This window comes from Podarcis muralis, chromosome 1 (genome assembly GCF_964188315.1).
Source record: "Podarcis muralis chromosome 1, rPodMur119.hap1.1, whole genome shotgun sequence".
Classification (NCBI taxonomy): domain Eukaryota; kingdom Metazoa; phylum Chordata; class Lepidosauria; order Squamata; family Lacertidae; genus Podarcis; species Podarcis muralis.
In genome coordinates this window covers 84,349,582-84,376,008 of record NC_135655.1, presented here as the reverse complement: position 1 = coordinate 84,376,008, position 26,427 = coordinate 84,349,582, and the positions used below count along the sequence as shown (strand labels likewise).

Below are 26,427 nucleotides of genomic sequence, written 5' to 3'. Positions count from 1 at the left end.
AGTGAACTAAGCTGGGAAATTTATTTATTTTGGGGTCACTTAGGGAGGGGAGTGGATCTTCCCTTGCTTCAACAGATTGTGTTTTTCTGTCCCCAGAGGCGCCCCGCTTTGAATCGATCATGGAAGACATTGACATTGGGGTGGGCGAGACGCCACAGTTTTCTGTGGTGGTGGAGGGCAAACCCCTCCCGGACATCATGTGGTACAAGGTGAGTGTGGGTCTTGGTCTTGGGGAGGCTGCCTGTGACTGAAGGATGTTCCTAAGCTTCAGTCTATGCGTCTACTGTGTCCACCCTGTCAGTGGCTCTCAGTTTTAACTCCTAGGGCCCATGATATCTCAGCCATGGCCTTCTCCTCAGTGGAGCAGATTCCTCTCAATCCTAACCAACTCAAGGGCTTCTTGGCCTGACATGAGATAGTCAGGAGTCTCAGTGACTAGGTGCTTGGAAGCGGGGCATGTGCCTTCTGTCCTTTCATGTGAATAGCCAAGGCCCAATGGTGTGGAATTAAGGCCTGCCTAATATTCTCTTTCCCTGCATCTTGAGTAGTACAACTAAGTAGAGACACTTGGGTTTGTTCAGAAAGAGAATCAATTGAGGAAAGGGCCTTGGACAGGGCGTCTCAAAGAGAAGCTCGATCCTTTTACAGTTTCCTGAAGAAAACTGGGCCTGTAACAGCACAGTAAGAGAAAACCATAAAGGAGATTTCCTCAACCTGTGCTTAGGGATGATGGGAATTGTAGTCCAAGAACATCTGGAGGGCAACAGGTTGGGGAAGCCTGCCACATGAAATGGTTCCGCCTGCCTGATGATTGCAAGTGGCTTGTCTTGATGAAACATCCCCAATAGGATGAGGTGCTCCTGACGGAAAGCAACCACCTGAGCTTTGTGTACGAGGAGAGCGAATGCTCGCTAGTTGTGCTGAACACTACAGAGCAGGACAGTGGGGTCTACACGTGCATCGCCCGCAACCTGGCTGGAGAAGTGTCTTGCAAGGCTGAGCTGGTCGTCCATGCAGGTACGTGATATCGTGCTAGTCATAAGAGCTGCTGGGCTTTAGTTGGGTGCCAGGACTGCAAAAGCAGTGTTGGCCGTGGGTCTCCTACTGGACCGTGGTGGGTGTGAAGGCAAGGCTAGAATTGCAACTGGCAATGCTCAAATCTCGAGATGGCATGTGTGCTGTCCAACCCAGTATCTCTGAGGTCAGTTGGTGGAGTTGGAGGCTTTAGTACAAGAGGCAGAAGATTCCATTGACTTGACTAGGCAAGGGCAGAAGGCCATGCTCCTCTCATACTGAGAGTGGTCCTGACCAAACCAGAGACTGCCTGCCCATCACAGGAGCTATATTGACCATCTCTGCTCTGTTCCAGCCTAAGAGCCCTACATGGAACATTGGTAACTGGTTTATACAATCAGACCAGTTTCTAAAATCCAGCACAGGTGTCTTCCCCTGATCTATCTGGGGATGCCAGGAACTGAACCTTGGACCTTTTGCATGTGGAGCACGTACTCTACTGCTGAGCTACAGTGCCCAGTTGGCCACTGTGAGAACAGAGTCCTACCCCAGATGGTCCTTTAGCCTGATTAAGCAGGAGCCTTGTCATGTTCTTACGTTGTCAAATGTGAATTTGGAAACACATCCAGAGTGTGAATGCGGATGCTCATCCCCTCCCTAATGATGTTTAAGCCAGGAATTCACTCATTCAGGTGTGCCCGTGGATTTGCGGTTGAAGATGGGGAATGGCGCACCCATTGCATTAAATAGTGATATTGATTTTTAATTGTATTTGTACTGCTTCTTTTATTTCTCATCTTGTATTTTATTGTATTAAAGTTTGAATTCCATGGAATAACAATATATAAGAAAGACATCATAATTGCTACACGAGGCAGAAAAATGATTAAGTGGTCCAACAAGATGCTCTGAAATTTTCAAATGGTCCATGGTGAAAAGATTTGGGAACCACTAATTTAAACCCAAGTCCATAAGGGAGCCTCTCATAATGGACTTCCTACTAAAGATTTGCACAACCCATAAAGATTTGCACAATCCTTATTCCTCTCATAATATTGTACCAGTGTGGGCCAATAGGATAAGAGTCAGCTCTGCATGAGGATGATGAAGCTTCCCAGGTGAATGTCAAAGGGGGACAGGAGGAGTCATGGTCTTGTGCTGCTTATGCTCCTCCCCCCCCCCCACTCTAAATACCCCTGATCTATCACTGCTGCTCCCACTGTTGCTCTCTCTAGCTGTGCCAGATGCTGACGCCGCACGGGCAGAAGAAGCCGCACACACAGCTCGTCGCCTGGCTGAATATTACGATGTCCACGAGGAGATTGGCAGGTGAGGGAGTCCTCAGGGAAGATAAGGCAGGTTATACTGGGCCTTCCTCTTGGTGTGAGGTGGCTCAGGCTTGAAGGCTCCTTAAAAAGGAATGGGAAACCTGTGACCATGGAGATGTTGTTGGGCTCCATCAGTCCCAGCCAACATGGTCAGTGATGGAAACTATAGTAAAACAACGTCTGCAGGGCTACAGGTCAGTCATCCTGACATGCAAAGGAACGGATGCACTACTTGGCCACAGGAGTTTTGTTAGACTTACAAACACAGGTCCACCCATGGGTTGACCAGGTTTGTCCCCCTGGTGTACAGTTTGCTGATCCCTGGGGCTCAGTGCATTTGTCAGAAGCTCACACAGTAAGGCAGTGGCAGCATCTTGCTGCTTTTCCACCTTTGCTCACATATGGGGATTTAATCTGAATCAATTACCTCTCACTCCCAGGCAATTACCTCTCACTCCCAGGCACGTGGAAGGACGCAGCAGACACCTGCTTACTACCACCTTGTCCCTGAACTGTGGCAAAGCCTCCTGGCTTCCAGAACACTCTGCTGGTGATAGTGCCACAGCCTCAACCCTGGGAGTTTGCTCTGGGATTACAGCCTTTCACCAAGACTTCTCATGTTGCTTTGGTAAAAGCCTGTGCTTTACCAGCATTTAATTGATATATTAATTGGAGGCCTCTCCCTTCAGGTTTAGAACAAGTTTTCTAGAGAGGACTAGAAAACAGCAGGGGCTGGGCCTGTTCTCTCGAGAATGCCCTTTGCTTTTCCATCACTCCTCCATCCTCACAGGAGAAGTCACTTTGCCATGCCCTCTGACCTCTTTCCTTGACCAGCTGGGCCAAGGTCAAAACAGGATGACCATAACTCAACAAAACAAGGGGAAGAGCAAGGAAGGGGTCTGGGTGGTGCCTCATGATGAGCTGTGCTGTTCCTCAGGGGAGCCTTCTCGTACGTGCGGCGAGTGACCCAGAAGAGTTCCGGTTTGGCCTTTGCCGCCAAGTTCATCCCGTGCCGCGCCAAAGCTAAGAAATCAGCACGCCGTGAGCTTGGCATCATAGCTCAGCTGGACCATGAACGCATTGTCTACTTCCATGATGCTTTTGAGAAGAGGAATGCCATCATCATTGTCATGGAGTTGTATCCTATATTGGGGAGATCTGGTGGTGGTTGGGAGACCCAGTATCCAGGGCAGTAGGCCATTTAAAATATATATATATTATTTTTTCGTAATGGCTATGAGGGACTCCTAGGAGGACACTGCTTTTAAGAAGCAGGCAGGGTGGGGTCTCTGCTTACATGACATTTCCCTTGACGGACTATACAGCTGCACAGGAGAAGAACTGCTAGAGCGGATTGCGAGGAAGACCTCTGTGAGCGAATCTGAAGTAAGAGCAGGCTGCTGTCATGGGAACAGGCCCTCAAGGCCATCTTATCTTCATTGTCCTGGAAGGGCTTCATTTCTTAGAAAATGAATTAACGCCCCTTTTTCAGCCTGTATGGCTTTCCTATTAGTTTACATGCAATAATAAAAAAAACCACAGCAAAAGAAAACAACTGTACAGGCAGTGAAGCAGCAGGTAAAGTAAACCCATAGAGTTTGAAAATGATTGAAAAGCAATAGATAAAAAACCCAAAACCTAGCTAAACAAGTACCAGGGACAAGGACGAGCAGATTTCCATAGCAATGACAAGTTGGTGGTTTGGGCTCCAATCCCACCTTCTGTGTGTGTCTAGTTGGATGTCTCTCTTTTTGACTGTACCTTACTCTGACTGTTGCTGGGTTACTCCCCTGCAGATACGTTGCTACATGCGGCAGGTCCTGGAGGGTGTCAGCTACCTCCACCATCATGGCATCTTGCACCTTGACATTAAGGTGAGTGCACCCTGGCATGTCCTGCTGTGGTCAGCCTTGGCCCTCATCTGTATTCCCTGAGCATTTGGCTCAGCCGGGTTGGGCTTCAACTCTTCCTTTGTACAGACTGAAATCATGGGCCCCGTCATACATTTAAAGTACTACGATACCACTTTAAACAGTCATGGCTTCCTTCCGAGCAAAGAATCCTGGGGAATGTAGTTTGCTAAGGCTGCTCCCCTCACAGAACTACGATTCCTAGAGTAGTTTAACAACCAGTCCTTCCCAAGGAACCTAGTGTGGTGCAGCAAAATTATTATTCCTTGATATTCTTTATTAAATTTATATACCACCCTGTATCCGCAGGTCTCAGGGGAGTTCACAAGATAAAATTACAATATAAAAAACACAAAATACATAATCAAAATATCAACAGAAACAGCTGAATAACACACACCCCAACATATAAAAACAGTTAAAAACAATTTACTTTTAAAAATAAAAATAAAAAACACAATTAAAAAGCACTTTTAAAGAATGTAAACAGTACTCTCTGCTGGGCAGCAGCAGTCCTTTTTTCAGGCCCCGCCCTAGGCCTGGTGGAGAGAGGCAGGAGCAGGACCCTCAGACTCTCAGCAGGTGTTCCTTCCTTCCTGGGCAGCAGTCCTTTTGTTGTCTGTCAGGCCCTGCCCTGGCTAAACTAATATGATCTCTGATGCTGTGGAATTAGACTTTGCTCTAGAAATGTGTTGGTGAGAACTGCTATCCTGTATTGCAGAAACAATTGGAAGGCCCCAGGCTTGTCTCCCTTGCTTTTCAATTCCCTAACATCCTTGGCTTTCCACCAGATCTCCACTGGGCTAATGAATGGGCTGCAAGGAGGTTCTGGGGAGCTTATGGAGTAAGAACCAGCCTGGGTAGCCAAAGGTGTCACACTGCCTTGTGAGAACAAAAATTCCAAACAACCTGAGGTTGATGGCAGAACCCCCTTATAATATATGCTTGTTAAATAGAGAGAGTGATGTTCTCAAGGTACCTGTAATCGATAGTATGTTGTTGTTTTATACCCTGCCTTTTCCCCTGGTGGGACTCAAGGCACCTTACAGATTCAAAATAAAAAACTATATGTGTATAGTTTAAATTCTATTAAAACTACAGTAAGGGTGAGCAGAAGGGGAAATGTGATCTACTAGTAGATTTCTGGGTCACTTGATGTAGATTGGCAAGGATTTCTGACTCCCCAATTGTTTAACAATGACAGCAACAAAATGATTATTGCCATCATTGATTTATCAGTTGCCTTCTGAACAGCTGTCTCAAGACGATGTGCACTAAAGATAATTAGAAACAGTTAAAAACACAAAAAAGCAAACGCATTTAAAACAAAACTAAAACCCTATAATGTAGACACTTGTGGTAAAGACCCATTTATCCAGCTGGGAAAGCCTGTCTGAACAAAAATGTCTTCAGTTGTTTCCGGAAAGTGCAGATAATGGGTGCCTGTCACATCCCTCCCTTAATTATACTGCTGAAATGAAGAAAAAACATTTTTAGGGTGGGAGGATAACCAGGAGTGGATTTTTGTGTGAAAGGATTGTGAGCTCTGTTTTGTTCTCTTACTCAAAACAGATTATTGGGTCTGGTTATTTTATTCTGAGAAACACATTTGAGATTTTTCAAGAACCGTACAATAAAACCAAAACAACATGTAAACCAGCACGCATAGTACATAAATGTACAGAATAGTATACAGAGAACCCCAAACAGGGGAGAAAAGGAAAGAACGAACCCCTCCATCCCCTGTCCAGAATGGGAATAACACCAGGAAGACGACACACACCTTGTATACAATCTCACCATTAGGACACACATATATCACAAAACAATGAAAGAAAATGGGGGCAGGAGGTATGCACATTCTACGGGACACGATAAGAAATGATGCCGCCCCACCTACGATATCACACTTCACCAAAAGAATTGATGGCAGAGAGGTGGCCTGGGCTCCCCCACCCTGTAATTATTATAAGAGAGAAAAAAGGAACCGGCCACTTTTTATTTCACCTCTGGCTGGGTGCGTTTTTCAGATAAAGGTTCCTGCCATACCTGGTTGTGCCACCTCTGGAGGGTAGGTTGTGGTTCACTTTTCCGATCTCCATCCATGCAACCTGGAGGAGATGGATGGCACTGAAAATTTTTATGTGACCTGCTGGTACAGTTCTCTGGATTTGTGCAAATCTAAGGGATCAATAAACACACATGCTCCTCCATTCAGGAGATTGCTGGAAATAGTTACAAGCATGCATGACATTGAGGAAGTAGTGGACATGAAAAGGGGCTAGACACCTTTCTGAAGACCACAGCATAGCTCACTGGTGTGAATAATGCAGTGTTGGCTGTAGGGAATCCCCTGGAGAAGGGAATGATTTCTGTAATCTGTGCCTATTGTGGGTGAGTATCTGTCACATTTCAGAGTTGTGAATTATTTCGCTTACTTAGCAGCTTTTTCTCGGGGCACCTCCTTAATGCCTCTCCACTTTCCTTTCCCACAGCCTGAAAACTTGCTGCTGGCTGAACCCGGCAGCGATCAGGTGCGGATCTGTGACTTTGGCAATGCCCAAGAGCTGATTCCGGATGAGCTGCAGTACTGCAAGTATGGCACCCCCGAATTTGTGGGCCCCGAGATTGTCAGCCAGAGTCCAGTCTCCGGTGTCACCGATGTCTGGTAAACAGATGCACCTGCACAATATGATGTATGTCTGTGCACACACATCCCTGAAAGGAGCACCAGAAAGGAGAAATTAAAAGCTAAAGGGGAATTCCTGAGCTTGAGTATTGGGCAATTTCAGGGAGGAGGAATTCCTGGGATAGGCCCTTGCTTAACCTGTAGTCCAGAAGATTTCTCTGGGACTGTGGGATGCCTATTGGAAGAACAAACTCAATTGGACCTGGGCTTGCAATTGCTGGTTTGCATGGGGCAGAGTCAGCACAAGAGAGGCATCAGGGTTGCTCCCTGTCATGGACTGTGCAGCTTGTTTTGTTGCGTTGACTCTTGCAGATCAGCCCATGCTGTTTCCCCTTAAGGACAGTGCAAAACACTTTTGTATAAGTCTTACTTGGGGAGTGTGAGCATCATGCACTGGCTCATTATTGCCCATTCTACTGTAGTGTATTTGTTTCAACCTTAAGTTGGATCCCGACCTCTTGAAGACTGTTACAAATCCAAACACTGTAGACCCTAGAATGGCCTGGTGCTCTGGACTCCCTGATCATGGAGTCATACCATTTGCTAGCCGGGGCTAATCTAATCTATCTATCATTACATGCACCCCAAGGCTCGAAGCGGTGAGAACTCCAGGGGTGTGTCATAAACTTGATTTCTGAAGGCTTGCTTTTGTTTTGTGACATATGGTTTATTTTCACATGCATACAGTACAAGTTGAACATAGGTGGAGTTTCAAAGCATTAAACACACTCCAGCAGATGCTTCTCCCTCATCAGATTAGGGGGGCCACTAGCAACATAGTATTCTTGCAGAGAGCAAAAACAGAGGCATATGAGTTAGCACATTCCACAACTGGGAGAGGGAAGGTAAGCCCCCTTCCCAAAAGGCTCTCTTCTGGCAGAGGGGTCTCCAGCCTTTAGCTCCTGTAGAAACAGATCACTTCTACTTGACCATCTACTGTATTTTGCAGAACAAAGCCACCACACCTTATCTGACAACTGAAATAGCCCTTCTATTGTCCAGACCCTCACCTTGTTGTTGTTGTTGTTGTTTAGTCGTTTAGTCGTGTCCGACTCTTCGTGACCCCATGGACCAGAGCACGCCAGGCACCTCTGTCCTCCACTACCTCCCGCAGTTTGGTCAAACTCATGCTGGTAACCTCGAAAACACTATCCAACCATCTTGTCCTCTGTCGCCCCCTTCTCCTTGTGCCCTCCATCTTTCCCAGCATCAGTGTCTTCTCCAGGGAGTCTTCTCTTCTCATGAGGTGGCCAAAGTACTGGAGCCTCAGCTTCACGATCTGTCCTTCCAGTGAGCACTCAGGTCTGATTTCCTTAAGAATGGATGCATTTGATCTTCTTGCCGTCCATGGGACTCTCAAGAGTCTTCTCCAGCACCATAATTCAAAAGCATCAATTCTTCGGCGATCAGCCTTCTTGATGGTCCAGCTCTCACTTCCATACATCACTAAGACCCTCACCTTACAATCACAGAATCGTTGAGTTGGAAAGAACCTCAACCAGCTCAACCCTGATACCATCATCCCATTTAATCTATCTATCCTTAAGATCACTAAGTATAGGTACCACCTGGATCATATAACTTAACTCCTCCTAGAGATGTCCTGTCAAAGCACTGAAATTTTGTCTGTTCTTTTTTTACAGGCCAGTGGGAGTAATCACATATCTATGGTAAGCCTCAGGTTGGAGGACTATGCTAGGACTGTTCAGGTTCTTCCCATCTCCCTTGCAGCTCTACCATATTATGGTAAAGAGAAGGCACAATGAGAAATACCAGGGCTCTTGCTTGTCCTGGAAGCAGATAATTCTACCACTATGCTTTGACATAGTGTTCCCATTCAGCTCTCCAGAGAGCCATGCTCTACTGTCTCCAGGGTGTGAATTATGGCTTGGGGAACCTTGAAAAGCTACCCCGGTAAATTTCCTCACCCCATCACTACATCCTTGCATGCAAGGGCATAGGAAACCCAGAAAGCTTGCCCCAAGCCTGCCAGCCAATGATTTTCTGACTATTCCCTCTCTCAGTCTCACAGGGATCTCCCCGTTTGTGGGTGAGAACGACAAGACCACACTCATGAACATCCGCAACTACAACGTGGCTTTTGAGGAGAGTATGTTCACAGGACTGACGAGAGAGGCTAAAGGCTTTGTTATCAAAGTACTGGTTAATGACCGCCTGTAAGTAATAGGGTATATTAAGGGTCTCCCTGAGGATTAGATAGAGGCATTTACCTGTGTGGGATGCAAAGAGGACTCCCCACACACAAACTCCCCGCCCCCATGGCAGAGAGAGTAAAAAAACAACTATAATTATTCCTCCTCTGAGAAAGGGAAAGCTATGTGTCCAGAGGCACAGAAAGAAAAGCCACCTTAGAGTGGGGCCAAAGAGAGTTCCAGGCCTCCCCTACCTTTTTATTGTGTATTGATGATGATTTGTGCTCAGAATGCTCTCAGGGGGGCCACACATGATCCTGTGGCTTCCTGTTGAAATCCTGCGACTTTTTATACCACAAGGATTCTGGTATACTTTTGTTCAGCTTTTGTAGTCTTATAGCCCCTACAGGTGGCAATAATGTGATAGCATTGAGGAAGCATTACAGAAGTCAAAGGAAACCAAAATAAATCTCTAATGGACTGTTATTGTGCCAAGAACATATTGCAGAACACACACACACAACTGCCCAAACAACTGCCCAAAGGGGCCAACACGCACTACATCCACTTTAACACACCTTTTGCACTTAGGAAAATTACAGAGAAATGCACTGGAAAGTGTGGGACGAATGAATGGTTAAGGAGATATAAGAGCCCCAAACTAGCAAATGAGGATGAACGACCATTGTTGTATAATCTCCCCACAAACAAATCGGAATGAATGCTCAATGAAGACCAGACATGGCATAATCTCTGTTTAAGCAAATCAGGATGACAGCTCAGTAAAGTTGTCTGAAGGAGGCCAAAGACACACAATGCTTGGGGACAACCCCACCCCGCCAAAAAGCAAGAATAGTGTGTTAGTTAGTTAGTTAGTTAGTTAGTTAGTTAGTTAGTTAGTTAGTTAGTTTTGTAATGTATTTTAATCCTACCTCTTGGGGGGGGGGAAGGTGATTATGCAAGAGTGATCCCACTCTTTTTAAGCTGTGAGGTTTGTTAGCTGTTCTAGAAAGCAAGGAAATGCTCTCACGGTCCTTTGATTCAAGCCTGGGAAGAAGGAGCATTGGGAGGCAAGTAATCAGAGGAAGCCATTCTGCTTTTGGTGGGAGAGAGGAGAGTGATTGGAGGTGGGCTGGAGGAAGCAGAAGGAAAGGAAAAGGACATGCTGAGGAGCAGTGTATGGAAGTGTGGGGTGTGTGGGCTTTAGCTGCAGCTTTCCTCTACACTAGCAAATGCTGTATCTACATATTGACTCGTTCTTGTTTTCCTTCCCAGGAGACCCAATGCAGATCAGACCCTGGAACACCCCTGGTTCAAGGTAAGTCCATTTGCTGATGCCTCTTTAGAAAGAGAAGTGGGGCCCATGTTGGGTGGTGGTGCCTTTCTCCAGGCAGGAAAAAATCTTGGTAGCTCAAAGTGGGGGAGGTTCCTTCAAGCAAAGGCTTCTGCCACACATGCAGGGAGCAAAAGCAACTCTTTCCAGCTGCCTGAGCCAGAGGCATCTCTTTGGCCACTGTGGGAGACAGGCTGGACTAGATAGGCCTTTGTTTTGACCCGGCTACAGAGCTCTGCTTGTTCTTCTGACCCTGCCTGCTTCCACCCTTCCTTTCAGACATTAGCCAAGGGCAAGAGCATCAGTACAGATCATCTCAAGCTCTTCATATCTCGCCGGAAATGGCAGGTAAACTTGGTACCTGTCAGCGTGCTGGCAATATATTGATTGGTTGATTTGTGGTTGTGAATTCCAGCAGCAAAATTAAGGAAGAGGTGGATGGTAAGGCGGACACCATTGTGCAGAAAATGCTTCCGTGGGGCACAAGTGGTGTGTGTGTAATTGTGAGTGTCTGTGTGTGCATATGACCCTGACAGTTTTCCATGGTGCTCTTCAGATGTTGTTGGTCAACCAACGTGTCCAGTGGTCAGGGATGATGGGAGCTACAGTCTGGCCTCATCAAGAGGGTGGGCAGCCAAGCCTGTGAAATGAGGTGTGGGTGGGACAGAGGCTCTCTGGGTCTTTGCTTGAGCTCCATCCTATTCTCCCCTCAGTGTGTGCTTTCTTTCCCCAGCGCTCCCAGATCAGCTACAAGTGCAACATGGTGCCACGGCCGATTCCTGAGCTCCTAGAGGACACATCCAGCCACTTGTCTATTGCTGTGCCTCGCCTCCTCAAGGAGACCTCGGTGTTGTCCTCCTCTTCGGATTCTGATGACCCAGAGGAGTTGCCCTACATTCCCATGCCCCATCAGCCTGAATTTTCCGGCTCCCGCATGTCCCTCACTGAGATCCCAACAGATGATGAGCCTCCCAGCCCTGAGGGGGCTCCAGCAGATGAAGAGGGCACATTGATGGAGTGGCAGGATGATGAGGGGCAGGGAGCTGTGGTGGATCCCAAGAGAAAGGAAGAAGCAGAGCTCTCTTTCAGGAGGCAGAAGGGCACGTTGCCACGGAAGCGCTCCACAGAGGCTGAGGAGCCTGGCTCTTCCGACGAGGAGACTCGCGAGGCCCAGAAAAGGCCAGAGTACCCCAGGAAGGCCCTGAAGAAAGGCTCCAGCCTGGATTCCCCAGAAGCATCTGACAAAGCTTCGCGTAAGGGGGAGCTGCGCCGTGGCAGCTCTGCCGACAGCGCCCTGTTGCTTAGTCTCCCCTCGGATGAAGCGGAGCCCCACTCCCGCAAACGCCTGACCAAAGCAGCCTCCATGGAGCTGCCCCGTCGGAGCCCCAGCCCCGGCACATTGTACCGCAGGAAGGGCGGGCTGCCAGAGGAAGAATACACCCAGCGCCTGGAGGTCATGCGGCAGCGCCTGCTGCACGGCAGCCCTGTGGACGGCAAGCTGAGCGGCTTGCGGGGGCCGCTGCTGGAGACCCTCGGCCTTGAGAAAAAGGGCTTGAGGCCTCCCAGGCTGGAGAAGCAGCTGTCCCCTGGGCACAAGATGGTGCGCGCAGCCTCCACCGAGACGGCTCCGCAGCACATGCCCCCTGAGGGGCGCCTCCTCCAAAAGAGCAGCTCCTTCAGCCAAGGCGACGGGGAGCCTGTCACCCTGCACCGCCGCTCTGGAGCACCGCTGGAAATCCCCTTAGCCCAGGCCGAAGTCCAGAGGCTGAAAGAGACACCGTCCCTCTCCGCTCTGAATGAATCCAGGCCCCACACGCCACACGAGGTTCCCTCCAAGCCACCTACCCCTGAGGCGGAGGTGGGAACAAAGCCCATCAGCAGGGCTAGCTTGAGGAGACCAACCGCCAGGGGACCTGAGGAAAAGGCGTTGGCGAGATTGTCCAAACCTGACACTCCAGAAGCTGTGAAAGCCATAGGCTCTCCAAGGAAGCCAACAACTCGCACACCCATCTCACCCACCCCAGGCAGCTCGGCCCCCAAGCGTTCGGCCTACGCTGATGTCATGCAGAGCCTGGCTGGTGAGTCATCCCAGGTCCCTCACAGGGAGGCTGCAGAACCTTCTGCGGCTGCCTCAGAAGGTATACCTCAAACCTCTCCAGCTACAACCCAGTCCCATCCCACTGCTGCCTTTGCCAAGAAGGCTGCGCAGACCCCCAGCAAGGAACCCTCCCCCCAAGTTCGCTCCTCCAGTGCTGAGCACATTCTGGACATTGACTCTGAAGAGGTCTTTGAGGCCAAATTCAAGAGAGGCAGGGAAGGCTCCCTCAGCAGGGGCCGCAAGCTGCTCTCCAGGTCTGAGGAGCGGCAGCTGGCCGGCCCGCGGGAAGAGGGCATCTACCGGCCAAGCCCTGTGGGTGCCCCACTGGAGCTGTCCAAGTCTGGGGTCTCTCGACACCTGGGCGAGCGCTCTCGTTCTGTGCAGGACCTGCATGAAGTGGAGAAGGAGGGCGGCTTCATCCGCAGGATGTCAATGCGACTCCGACGCACGCCTCCCGTCGAGAGGAGGAAGGCCAAGGAGGAGGAAGGAGGGGGAGCGAGGCTGTCTGGGGGCCTGGCTTCCAAGGACAAAAAGGACTCGGACAGCCAGCTGTCGGAGCCTGGCTCCAGTGAGTCGCCCGTCATGGCTGTGCGCAGGAAGATCGGGACCACCATGGGGCGCCTCTCCACGCATCTGCGCAGCCACTCACAACGTGGCGAGGAAGACCAGGCAGCTGCTGCTGGTGGCGACCGTATCAGGCAGCCTGAGAAGAAAGCTCCTTTCCTCTCTCACCTGCGCCGTGCAACTTCAGAGGGGGAAAACCTGCGTCAAGTGGGTATCCCGCAGAACCAGCTGGCAGCCCAGTCTGCAAGTGTCCCTTCCACAGAGTCCTTCCAGTCTGACACATCCACAGGCAGCGGTGAGCAATGGTCTACAACCATTTCCCACCTGGGAAAGCGGGTGTGTGTGTTATGGTTGATGTTTCTCCATTGAGGGAGCATGACTCCTCTGTGCATGTTTAAAGGCATCCTTTATAAGTGCTGTATGACTTTTAATGTGGGGGAGGGAGTGAGGCTTACAAATTGTAGTTCCACCAACTTGTTGGCCACTTTTTTGGTTGTGGTACAAGTTCCAGGAAAATGCTGGAGGAACTAGGGATCAAGGAAGAGAGAAAAAAGAGAGAAGAATAAGTTGGATATTTTAGAGGATGCTAACACAGCTGAGGTGGAAGAGTATGTGTGATCTGAGAGTGACTAATCCTGCTCTGAGCACACCACACATTCAGTAGAAGCTGCTGCTTCTTTGGCGATCGCTTATAGCCGAGTAAGATTGTCTTCCATAAACACAGTTTTAACAATGAGTCTGTAAGTGACTGTAGAGGCCAATTCTGGACCCACACGTCCTTCCACAGTGAGGACATTGGTTTCTGGGTGGGAGTTGATCACGGTGTGGATTTGCCAAGCGTGCCTTCCTCCTAGCACGTTTCTCCCTTGCGTCCTGAGTTTGAGTGTCTACAAAGCCCGTGACACCTTTGGTAAAGGCTGTTCTCCAACTGGAGCGCTCGCAAGCCAGTGTTTCCCAGTTGTCAGTGTTTATACTACATTTTTAAAGATTTGCCTTGAGACAGTCTTTAAAGCAAGCACTGCATCAATCAGGCCATTTCCCAGGATTCTCTTGGCTTGCGCAAGAAAGAGCCCACCCATATCTGTCATTTTCACAGGTCCTGGTGAAAGCCAGCGGCGCGGTTCTCGCTGGGAACGCTGGAGCTTGTCCAGATCCAAGAAAGACAAGGTTGCTTCACAGCCCAACATTCCTGCCAGCCTGAGAGGGGACGGTGTTGTCATTATGAGCCAACCCTATGTGCTCAGCGAGTCAGGTATGCCCATGAAGAAGTGTGGGGCTGCCATTGAGGTAAATTCAGCCTGGTGTGGCTGGCCAGTGGAAGCCTGAGTTGCTCTCACCTATTCAGCTGTGCTAGAAAGTTCCAGCCGCCGGGGCAATTAGAGCGGGCCGTTCTAGGGAAACGTGATGGTGAAGGACTGAACTTGTATCTTCTCCACTCCACTCTATAGGGCAGGGGTGGGAAACCTTTTTCAGTCGGAGGGCCACATTCCCACGTGGGCTGCTTGTCAGTGGTGGGCACAGCCAGGGGCAAAATGGAGTGGCAGAGGTGGGACTCCTTAGAGCAGGCCAAATTCCAGTCATGCAAAAGTCAGAGGTTACTCCTCACACCTCTAAATGACCAGGCAAGCAAGAGGCATGATTACCATTCAGGGACACATTCTAGCTGGGCAAAAACACTCAAGGAAACCATGGAGCAGGAGCAGTGAGGGGTGGAGCGTGGGAAAAGGTGGTGGGGCCTATGGAGAGAGGCATTGGCTGTGTAGAATTCTGAGGGCCAGGCAGAGAGTCCTGTGGAGCTGCAATTGGCCCCCAGACCTGGGGTTTCCCCAACCCTGTTACAGGGGATCATTTCTATGCTGGGGATGGAATTCCTGCCAAGCCTTTTAGCACCATCTATGTGGTACTTGGAAGCAGCCTCGGATTTACCCCTTTTATTCTTTGTCCAACGCAGACTTCCCTCCAGTTTTCCACATAAAATTGAAGGACCAGGTACTGCTGGAGGGAGAGGCAGTGCAGCTCTGCTGCCTTCCTGCAGCCAGCCCTGCCCCTCGCATACTGTGGATGAAAGGTAAGCATTGTGTCACCAGGAGCGTGTGTGTCTGCATGTTGGGGCTGGAAGAAGCAATATAGCTTCTTGACTCTCAAGATCAGAAAGGTGGAGCCTGATACCTGCCGAGTTGTTTCCCAGTGTGTGATTCCTAACAGTTATCTTACCAGACAGCCATGATGCAATGCTACCCAAGGCAGGTTCAGCCACAGAGCTAGGAGAGGTCAAGCCCAGAACTGAGCTGCCATTTGGGCATCCATGCAGACAGACCTAGCTGTATACCCCTGCATCACCATGATGCAAATTGCGTATCCTTGCACTGGTTGCCATCCAAATGGTTACATTCTCTTGGAACTCATAAGTGCCGAACTCTGTTGGGATAGGGACCCCTTGGCAAAGAGGTGCTCCGACTTCTGATGAAGCTCACATGTTTGAGTAACTGAGTATGAACTCTGTGGCAAAGATGCATTAGAGCACAAGCTACAGGAGGAGGATGTAAGGCAGTGTGCAATATTGATATACCTCGAGTGGTTGTACGGATTGGTTTTCTTGTCCTCTGCAGATAAGAACACCCTGGTATCAGAGGGTGTTCTCAACATTGTGGCATGTAAAGATGGCCGCCAGCTGCTCACCATCTCCAAAGTCTCCAAGAAGGATGCAGGCTTGTATGAATGCAACGCTACCAATGCGCTGGGCACTGCCACCAGTTCCTGCACCCTGGCTGTAGCAAGTAAGGATAGAAAAAGAGTGCGCTGTGGTTCCCCACCACCCCAACCAAACATCTATGAGCTTGTTGCGGCAATATATCTCATGTAGCAATGGAAGAGAAATATGATTCAGTGTGCATTGACAACCGAATCTATAAAATTCACCTATTCTGAAACAGTTCTCCCTTTACATTCACACTCATCTGAATTCTGAAGTGCAGTTCTCCAACCAAATAATCTTTACAAAAATGCATGTATTATAGGAATATATGCATAAAAATGAAGATATTTGTGTAAATATGTGTACCTTAGTTTAAAAAAAAATGCATGCAGAAATTTATCAAGAGAAATTTGTACTGAAATGATGGTACATGAGTTTTGTTTTGTTTTTAAATCCACAAATTCCTGCAAAATGTGGAGAACTGAATTTAAGACTGGGAAAAAATAGAAACTGTGAGAAATGAAATCGACAGATCCTTCCATCCCATATCTCATAGGTTACTATCTCATGCTCTTCCATTTATTTCTCTTTTCTCAAACCTGTTCCTAACAGAGATTCCTGGGAGACCAGGCACCCCAGAAATCCCCCAGAAGTACAGGAACACAGTCCTGGTGCTATGGAGGCCAGCGGATACTCAGGCACCCTGCACGTACACGCTGGAACGGAAGATGGATGGTATGAACTGGTGGGATGCGGAAAATGTTGCCAGCTGCTTTCTGCCCTTTCCTTTGCAGAGGCTCTAGTCGTCACATGCATTCCCCTGGTTCTTTGTGGACCTTCTGGGGCTCCATATCCACCACCTCCATGTTCGCATGTGCAGAATTTTTTATTCTTCTAATAAGGCTACAGTGCAACTCACAGTCATCTTCTCATTCCTACTCCTTTAGTTGCCTGCCCATTCCCAAACAGCTGGAGGTACAAGACTGAAAAGTATTGCTTCCTAGTAGTTTCCCTTCCCCATCCTCTTGCATTATATGCAGTTCAGTTACAGATTCAGCCCAAATCTGAGGACAAGATACGGAGTTCATCACCTTTCTGAGAGATGGGTGTTTTCAAGACTAGGTTCAATCTTCATGCAAGGCACAGCCTCTTCCAGTGAGCCCCCCCTCCCCGAGGCAATATCCAGCCACTGTCACACATGTTTTGGTAACATGATCCAGATTAGGCAGATATGGTACACACCCTACGTGGAGCTGATTCCAGAAAAGGTTCAGAAACTTCAGCTGGTGCAGAATTCAGTAGCTAGGATGGTGCTTATCAGAGCATATGACTCCAATATTGTTCATTGGCTAACTGTTCCTAATTCAAAATCCTGGTTATGACTACAAAGCCCCAAAACAGTTTGGGACCAAGCTATCAACAGCCCTGTCTCATTTGCATTCTTCCCCATGCTTTGTGGAGCTCCCTGCCCTGCCCTAATCAACCCTTTCTTTACCTGCGTTTCAGTCTGATGCCAAATCTTTTTTTCTTGCACCATGTTTTCATTTTGATTTTTTCCCTGCATTCTGTGGTTGTTGTTGTTTTTTGTTTTTGTTTCTGGTTTTCAGCATTGGTTTTGTTTGGTCTTTAATGTGTTATATTTACTGCAGATATCTTTAATTGATGTTTTCCTTCCCCCGCCCCAGGAGAACATGAGTGGAAGTTGGTCAGCTCAGGCATCGCTGACTGCTACTTCAACGTGACAGATCTCCCCGTTGCGAGCATGGTCAAGTTTCGTGTTGCCTGTGCTAACAAGGCCGGACAAGGCCCCTACAGCAACCCTTCGGGGAAGGTCTTCATTGAGGGTGCAGGTGAGGACGAGGGAGGTGCTCTTAGTCCTGACAGTCTGAACCAACCAATAGGTTGCCGTGACTGTGCACACACCATACATTGAAAGTACATTCCCACCACTACCAGGAATCCTAGGAGCCGTTGTTTACCCCTCCAGGACCTTTAACAAATTACAGTTCCCAGGATTTTTGAGGGGGGATTTGTTTCAGATATATGGTATGCTTCAAAAACTGAATGGTGTGTATGCAGCCATTGTGCTTGCAAGTACTCCACAAGCCATGTCCTAAATTCTGGCTGCAAGCCCACCAAATGGTATCAAGGTGCAGCTGCCCTCGGTAGAGAGGATATTTCTTTTATTCAGCTGGCTCTGCCATAGTTGGGATTCCCACTGTTTGGCAGCTGAGAGGGGTTCCCTCTATAGATCTGGTAGCTGAGAGGGGTTCCCTCTATAGATCTGGTAGCTGAGAGGGGTTCCCTCTATAGATCTGGTAGCTGAGAGGGGTTCCCTCTATAGATTTCCCCTTGCCTTCTGGAAAGAGGCAGGCCCTCCTCTTTTGAGCCTAAATCAGCCTCTTCTCCTCTCCCAGAACCCAAGACTGCCTTCTCAGCTCTCACTGCCAAAAAGAGTACAACTGCCTCGGAGAAAGCCGCTTTCACCAGATCCACCCAGACCCTCACTGACCAGTCTCCGCAACCTGTGCGCAGAAATACAGGTCCCCTGCCATCCTCCCCTCCCAGGAAGCACAAGGGGGCAGTGCCGGCACAGGGGGGCAAGGCTCCTGCTGCCCCAAAATTGACTCAACCTGAGGAAAAGCCTCTGGCCACAGTGAAGGCCAAGCTCCCGATTGCGGCCCTGGTTCCATCCTCCAAGGAGGCCTCGTCTTCCGAACCTCCAGCTGTTGCGCCATCCACCTCTCCAGAGCCAGACTCGAAGCCTTCCAGAACAGCATCTTCTCTCAGCACCCACAGTGCCTCAGTGCCCACCAGGGTCTCACCTGCTGCGGCATCCTCCCCTGGCTCTTCCGTCTCCAAGTTTTCGCCCATCTCTCCTGCCTTACCAACCCCTGCGGCAGACTCGCCAGTGACCGTCTCCCCGAAAGCTGTTCCCTACATGGCCACCTCTTTCATCTCCATCCCACCAAGGGCGCCCAGCACAACGGAAGGTGCACACAGCCAGCCAGTTACCCCCAGCCCAGAAGAGGGGCCTTCTCACACTCGCTTCCTGAGCCGCAGCAGTACCCCTGGCCGGGACGCTGGGAGTGGGGCTCAGGGCAGGCTCACTTCAACTTCCAAGGACGAGTCCTCGTTGCGCCAAGGGGTCCCTCAAAAACCCTACACCTTCTTGGATGAGAAAGCAAGGTAAGAGATCTTTCATAGAGACATAGGAAGCTGACAGCCCGGTGCAGGAAGTGGTCATTCTGGTCCACTATTATCTAGCTGTTGGTGCTCCAGGTTCAAAGGAGAAAACCTTGTTCCCTGCCCTGCACCTGGATATGCCAGGTTCTGAACCTGAGACCTTCTCCTAGATAGCATGCAAAGCAGCACAGAATGATGCCTCCCTCTAGTCCATTTCTGGACCAGGAATTTCTCAGCATTGGGTGCAGCAACCAACCTTCTCTGATCCCGGATGTAACCAAGGCCTCTCATCTTGTGGCCATAGCATTAGCAGCCTCCCTTGCCCCTGTCCACGGCCTCCAATGTATCTTCAGAGATTTAGACCCCACACCAGAAGCCCTCCTTCTCCTCTGTGCCCAAGGGATGCTAAACCCCCTTCCATTTCCTTGTGGTACATTTCAGTCATGCACTTGACTCTCTGACTCTCCACAGGCCCAATCACAAAACCATGTTTATTGCAAGAAAATGGCAAGAATCATATGGCAGCAGTTTCATTTCAACTAAGCCGACGGAGATTAAACTTGTCAAACAAATTCAAGAGTTCTTTCTACGCATTATGCAGTTTAAAGTAGTAGACCAAAGTGGTAGAATTCTGGATTGCACTACTTCATACTGCTGTGCCTGGGAAACACATATCTTTGAATGTTCCCTCCAGTGCTTTTAAAAAACCTTATATGTACTAAATTAGCTTGTCAGAAACATTTAGTTATAAACTCTCTTCTTAATGTGCTTGCTTACTACATGCAATGAACTTGTTACAAGATGGAGCATTCAAAAATGTGACCCCCTTCGCAGCTGTGACCTGGAGTGGTACTGTCCAAAACTGTACTATCACAGTCTTATAGTATCACTCTGTAAAGCAGATGGGGAACCTCCAGCCCACAATTGCATCTTGGCCCACTCTGTCTCAGCCAATCCTGGGTAATTTAACTATGTGAAAACTGTTGTCATATCCATTGAACTCTGTGGTTACATGTGCAGTGCTGTGTAACAGAGGCCATGTACACTGTGCCTTAGCTTTTGTTAGGCAGGTCTAGCAAGCGTCCAGACATGCACTTAGCATGCTCCATGTATATATGTGCAGGGGCCGGTTTGGAGTGATTCGGGAATGTAAGGAGAATGCCACGGGCAAGCGATTCATGGCCAAGATTGTGCCCTATGAAACGGAAGGCAAGCAGAGCGTCCTCCAGGAATACGAGATCCTAAAGGGCCTTCACCACGATCGCATCATGACTCTGCACGAGGCCTACATCACCCCCCGCTATCTGGTGCTGATAGCTGAACACTGCCCTGGGAAGGAGATCCTCTACCACTTTGTTGACAGGTTTGTTGGGGGGTAGGTTGGGAGGCAGGAGGGGTTTAGGGGTCCGACTCCAGGATGATAAGAGGAGAAGCTCTGTGTCTGAGAGGGCCAAGCATGGGGCCACAGAGGGGTCTGGCTAACTAGCAAGGTAACAGAGAGTTGCAAACATAAAAACCAGGACGAGACAGAAGTGTTGGTCCAGTCACACGCAATGGGGGCATGAATCAGTTTGTGGGCCTGAATCAGTTTTAGTTGACCAGAAAATCCATGGCAGAGGTGATAAGTGGGCCAATTCACAACAGGGCAATTGAAGAGGGCAAACTGCCACTGAGTTAGAATAGTAGAGCTGAAGGGAAATAAAAGTAACACAGTCCAGATACCTCCACTCAACCCAAACATTTGAACCTATTCCTTGTCATCTTCTGCTTTATAATCTGGAACAGCAAGAGACAAGGAAATTATACTATGCTTTAAGACACTGCAGGACGCCTTTAGTAAAATACATCTAGATGGTTCAAGGAAGGGCCTGGCTTGAATGAAGAGTAGTTAGTGACTGAGGACCACATTATACAGAGGAATTTTTTTTCTGCAATCTTACTTCTGTGAATATGTAAAAGATAAATGGATATAACCCTTTCCTGTGCTTTGATGTTCATGAGATTGACATGAGCGGATTCCTGTGAATGTGCAACTTGATGGGCTTACAGTCATTAGTGGTTAACCCTTGCCTCTCCTATTCCTCTTGTGGCTGAAATGCATAGTATATGTTCCTTGAGGCAAAGACCTTTTTTGTTGTTGCTTTGCATAAGAAAAAGGGTGAAGGATTCGTGGCCCTCCAGATGCTGTTGAATTCTGCCTCTCATCAGCACAGCCAATGGCTGAGTTGGTGAGAGTTGGGAGTCCCAAAAACATCTAGAGGGCCACTGATTCCCCACCCCTGCTATAATTGTTGTTGTTTAGTCGTTAAGTCGTGTCCGACTCTTCGTGACCCCATGGACCAGAGCACGCCAGGCACCTCTGTCCTCCACTACTTCCCGCAGTTTGGTCAAACTCATGCTGGTAACCTCGAAAACACTATCCAACCATCTCGTCCTCTGTCGCCCCCTTCTCCTTGTGCCCTCCATCTTTCCCAACATCAGGGTCTTTTCCAGGGAGTCTTCTCTTCTCATGAGGTGGCCAAAGTACTGGAGCCTCAGCTTCACGATCTGTCCTTCCAGTGAGCACTCAGGGCTGATTTCCTTAAGAATGGATGCGTTTGATCTTCTTGCAATCCATGGGACTCTCAAGAGTCTTCTCTAGCACCATAATTCAAAAGCATCAATTCTTCGGCGATCAGCCTTCTTTATGGTCCAGCTCTCACTTCCATACATCACTACTGGGAAAACCATGGCTTTCACTATAAAGCACCATGTAAGTTGATGGCACTGCCATCTTGATCATATACTGGCAGCAACCTCAGTGAGTGTCAGTCCTCATGTAGCTAAAACAGTGCCACCCATGAACAAAAGGCTCAGGGAACCCTCAAGGTTTGCAAAAGTACAAATCATTTGTCGGGGTGGGGAGACCTAAACAGCCCAATAAGAACTGAACGTGCTCAGTGGGCATAGAATGCAGACCGATGGGTAGAAATGGAATGCAGCATCCTGACAGGAGATACTGTCACGTCCCACATGATTAGTAGTATATCATGATAATAATGATAACAACAACTACTTATTATTATTATTATTACATTTTATTGTTTCATCGGCTCATAAGTGGCTTTCTGTTATGCAACTGATACTCCTTGCAACACTTTTAAGTGGAATTTCTTTTTTCAGAACAGTCTGTATAGAGCACAGATTTCCAGAGCCTCTTATTTTAATTTTAATGCATTTGGTGTTTTTTTATGTTGGCAGCCAAATTGTCTCTGTCTCTGTCCTGGATCTAGCACTGTTCAATATTATGATTAATGACTTCAATAAAACATTAGATTTTGCTGATGATACAGAACCAGAGTGGGTGGGGGAAGGAATTGCAAAATGTTTAGGCTATGATTCAAATCAGAAAGATCACAATCAGTTGGAGCATTGGGTGGGCTGGGGGTAAAACAACCAAACCCAACAAATGGATAAAACATAGGACAGAAAACCCCAAGTGCACACAAGACAACTAGAAGTAATTGCTGGCTATTTCCCTAAAGGGTTGAGGGGCTGCCTCGCCCCTATGTTTCAGACTCCATGTGATTCTTCAAACCCTTCTGTGGTTCTAGCAACCTGATAGCCCTCTCCTTCTCCATGAATTTGTCTCATCCTCTTTTCAAGCCATCCAACTTGGTGGCCTTCACTGCCTCCTGTGAGAGCAAGCACCATAGCTTGGCTGGTGCTGCGTGAAGAAGTACTTTGTTTTGTCTGTCCTGAATGTTCCAACATTCAGCTTCAGCAGATGTTCACGAGCTCTAGCATTAGGAGAGAAGGAATCTGGTGGTGGTATTTAGTCGCGAAAAGTGGAACCTACAGCAACATGTTGCAGTGTGGAGTGCTTCTGTTCAGTCAGCCCCTCGTGCCTTTGTTCCATTTTCCATTCCACCCATTTCTCTGATGTCCCTCCAGCCATCGGTCAAAATTCCATGGCTGCTAAGTCCACTTAATCCTCACTGGGATGTCCTTTGGGGCGTCCCTGTCCAGTCCCTGGCCTCCCTCCTGTGTGGGGGCAGTGATATTTTGATTGCACGTGCAAAGCCGAAGCAGCAGGAACAAAGGAAATTGCAAAGTAATGTAGAACAGAAACAGGGTAGTGGTGAAGTGACTGAAAGTAAAAATGAAAACAAGAAAATAACATATTGATCAGCCCTTGATCATTTAATGTCCCCCGTTGTCACACAGCAACACACAAGGATGAGGTTGGGGTGGGGTTAAAATTTTAACTTTCGACCACTGTCAGCAAAAGACATCATAGGTGGGCCTTGAATGGGGTTGTACAGACAGGGAAAAGATTTTAAAGAAAAGATCAGTTCAACAAATGCATTAAACAGAAACAAAAATAGATGTATAAGCTGTTTTTTAAAAATAGAAAATATAATCATGGGTTTGCACTGTGTATAACATAAAGTCACCACTGTGCTTATTTAGGAGTAATATTGTTGTTTAATTGTACCAGTACAAGTGCAAGGGAAGGGTTCTTGTGTCCTTCGCTCTCTCCTTTCAATGACATGCTTTACTCTACAGGTTCCGTTACTCAGAGGATGATGTGGTGGGGTACGTAACACAGATCCTCCAAGGACTAGAATATCTGCATGGACGACGCATCATTCATCTTGACCTGAAGCCTGATAACATCATTGTCAGCCCCACAAACACATTAAAAATTATTGACTTTGGCAGTGCCCAGACCTACAACCCACTGGTGTTGCGCCAGCTGGGGCGTCGTGTTGGCACACTGGAGTACATGGGTGAGTATCTTTATGGAACTGGCATACGAGAAGATTGGGTAGGGGAGGATGTATGTGAGATTTTTTGGGCAAAGCAAACTGCTTGTGGAGTAAGTATGCCATGGAATGAACATACATGGTACCTATAGGCTGAGCTACACATGTGGCTAAAGGGGTTGGAGTTGCATACTATTTAATTGACAAAGAGACTAGCACCAAAGAGTGGAGATGGCAGAAATGGGGGAATTCCTCCCTCCCATTTTGCAGGACTCACACTAGGAGATGAGGACAGAACTTTAAATCATAGAGTTGGAAGGGACCCTAAGTATTATCTGGTCCAACCCCCTGCAATGCAGGAATATGCAGCTGTCCCATACAGGAATCAAACCTGCAACCTTGGCATTATCAGCACCATGCTCTAGGCAACTGAGCTTTCCCCAGACACTTTACTGCTAGGTTTTGTGTGTTGTGTGTGTGTGTGATTTGCTGCTCCAGGCTTAGAGCTGTTCACTTTACACAGTTTTGTTCACCTCCCAGGCTAGACCACATATGATTCACTTGCATCTTAACCATAGAGTGGCAGAGGATCAATCAACTTAATCCAGTGGGTCTCTCTAGCACAACAAACAGAAGCCCCTCTGGGCTCATTATGGCAATTTATTTATTTATTTTTGTATAAGATTTATTGCCCACCATTCACCATAAGGTCCCAGGAAAGCTTATAAAAATATAATCATACAGTTATAAAAGCAAGTAAGGCAGTTTATACAACTATTAAAAAAACACAAATAAAACCAGCAGTGAGGTGGCATGGAGGGGCAGAGACACCTACCTGACTTTCTGGCCTGTGATCCACTGCTGTTTACCAGGAGGGAAAAGGGGGGTGGGAGGGACACTGGCGTGGTGCAAACACACCAACAGGAGACCAGAGTGGCTCTGCCAGTGTGTTTTTTGCTGTGCCAAATTCGCAGCCAGCTCACCTCTCCAAATAAGCAGTAGTGACTGACCTATCAGGAGGTCAGGTAAACACTTCTCCCCCATCCCACCGTCCGCCCCTGAATAAAAGAGTTCCAAATAAAAGCAGCACAGTATAGGTTAAACAAAAAAACCTTTAACTGTCAAAGGCCAGGTGGTGGAAGCTTCTGTGCAGGGAAAGAGATGATCCTTCACTGTTTCCTTTGCAGCTCCAGAAATGGTGAAGGGGGATCCCATTGGTTCGGCAGCTGATATCTGGGGCTTGGGAGTCCTCATATACATCATGTAAGTATGGCTGAAGAGGGTGAATGTGGGAATCTGACAAGCAGGGGACAAGAGGTGGAATTAGAAATGGATGTCCAGAGCCTTCTTTTCTGACTCACCTGACCAGATTCACTTGAAGGACAGGATTATCCTAGACTCCTGCCTGCAGTCATATATCTCTGATGCACCATAAAAACTGCTGGGAGTGCTGGTTTGATGGACGAGTGATATTGTGCATGTGTGTGCCCTGCACTTTTATCTTCTATTTTGCTTGTCAGGCTCAGCGGACGCTCCCCATTCTTTGAGACGGATCCCTTGGAAGTAGAGAGCAGGATCCTGGCAGGGCGTTATGATGCCTTCAAGTTGTACCCCAACGTCTCCCAGAGTGCTGCACTCTTCATCCGCAAGGTTCTCTCTGCCCATCCATGGTGAGTGAAAGAAGGGTGAAAGGCCTTGGAGGCAACGCCATGGGATGGGTGGCGAGGAAAAGTTGCCTTCGTAAAGAGCAGTGGAACAGACAGACCTAGAATCTGGGGGAGCTTCAAGGCAGGACTCAGATTACGGAGGTTTCTCTCTCTGGTGGCATTTGAGCCATGGGAATGGTTCTATGGCCATAGCCCCTGTGTCAAAAAAGCAGGTACTGCTTAGTCTTGGATTAGTCTGGAGTTCAGTAATAAAGTCCTGAGAGCTAAATGAGCTGCTGAGGTTGAGAAATTCCAGAGTAGATCTTTTCAGGAGTAGCAGAATGCAGTCTGAGGCCAGCATCCCTGAGATCACCATCACCCTTCATGTTTAAAGCATTTGTACCAGGGATGGGGAACATCTGGCCCTATAAATGTCCTTTGACTCCAACTCCCATCTGCCCTAGCCTAAGTGGCCAGTGGTCAGGGATGGTGGGAGTTGCAGTCCATCTGGACTAACAATACTAGGACCTGTAATTCCAAACCAGAGGAAGCTAGGTAGGACTGCACTCAGTCTCTAAAGCAAACTGACCATGCAACCCTAGGCATGTGTGCCTGGAAGTAAATTCCACTGTGCTCAACATGGCTACTCCCAGGTATGCAGGACTCCTGGTGAGTGAGAATGTGCTGTTCTAGGAGATGAGAGTCCTGAGCTATGTCCTCAGTCCCCAACTTTTCTGCTACAAAGTCTGGTGTGGCCATGTTTGGGGAAGGACTGTTGCCCAGTGATGGAGCTCGTGCTTATATTCTGCATGCAAAAACCATTGGCTTAAGGAAATATAGGTACAAAAGGGAGAATTCCTGGTTGTCAAGATCTAGGTTTGAACCCCAGCAGAGATTTAAAATCACAAAACACGCAGCAAATTAAGGCGTGCCAAGATAGGCTGTTAGACCTTTAAAATGTGCATCCTTTAAAGTGAGTTCCAAAGTTTCCCTCTTCCCCTAACATAGAAAAAGACCACATTTGGTATGTTAAAAATGGTTTACATATAAACTCTTCAACGGT

General features: G+C 48.2%; 1 protein-coding gene across 8 annotated transcripts in view; it reads left to right on the top strand.

Annotated features, from left to right (window-relative positions):
• The window catches only part of SPEG (striated muscle enriched protein kinase), a 97,875-nt gene that overhangs the window by 70,374 nt on the left and 1,074 nt on the right, over window positions 1-26,427 (top strand). For all 8 annotated transcript variants that reach the window (XM_028741097.2, XM_028741102.2, XM_028741138.2 and 5 more), the window contains 22 exons: window positions 97-209; window positions 849-1,017; window positions 2,250-2,343; window positions 3,280-3,480; window positions 3,668-3,728; window positions 4,139-4,216; window positions 6,748-6,920; window positions 8,585-8,611; window positions 8,966-9,118; window positions 10,370-10,412; window positions 10,707-10,775; window positions 11,161-13,384; window positions 14,186-14,341; window positions 15,041-15,157; window positions 15,699-15,866; window positions 16,397-16,519; window positions 17,470-17,634; window positions 18,202-18,973; window positions 20,094-20,333; window positions 23,519-23,742; window positions 24,906-24,981; window positions 25,239-25,388. In XM_028741097.2, the coding sequence (XP_028596930.2) occupies window positions 97-209; window positions 849-1,017; window positions 2,250-2,343; window positions 3,280-3,480; window positions 3,668-3,728; window positions 4,139-4,216; window positions 6,748-6,920; window positions 8,585-8,611; window positions 8,966-9,118; window positions 10,370-10,412; window positions 10,707-10,775; window positions 11,161-13,384; window positions 14,186-14,341; window positions 15,041-15,157; window positions 15,699-15,866; window positions 16,397-16,519; window positions 17,470-17,634; window positions 18,202-18,973; window positions 20,094-20,333; window positions 23,519-23,742; window positions 24,906-24,981; window positions 25,239-25,388 (5,596 nt within the window). The remainder of the gene's footprint in view (window positions 1-96; window positions 210-848; window positions 1,018-2,249; window positions 2,344-3,279; window positions 3,481-3,667; window positions 3,729-4,138; window positions 4,217-6,747; window positions 6,921-8,584; window positions 8,612-8,965; window positions 9,119-10,369; window positions 10,413-10,706; window positions 10,776-11,160; window positions 13,385-14,185; window positions 14,342-15,040; window positions 15,158-15,698; window positions 15,867-16,396; window positions 16,520-17,469; window positions 17,635-18,201; window positions 18,974-20,093; window positions 20,334-23,518; window positions 23,743-24,905; window positions 24,982-25,238; window positions 25,389-26,427) is intronic.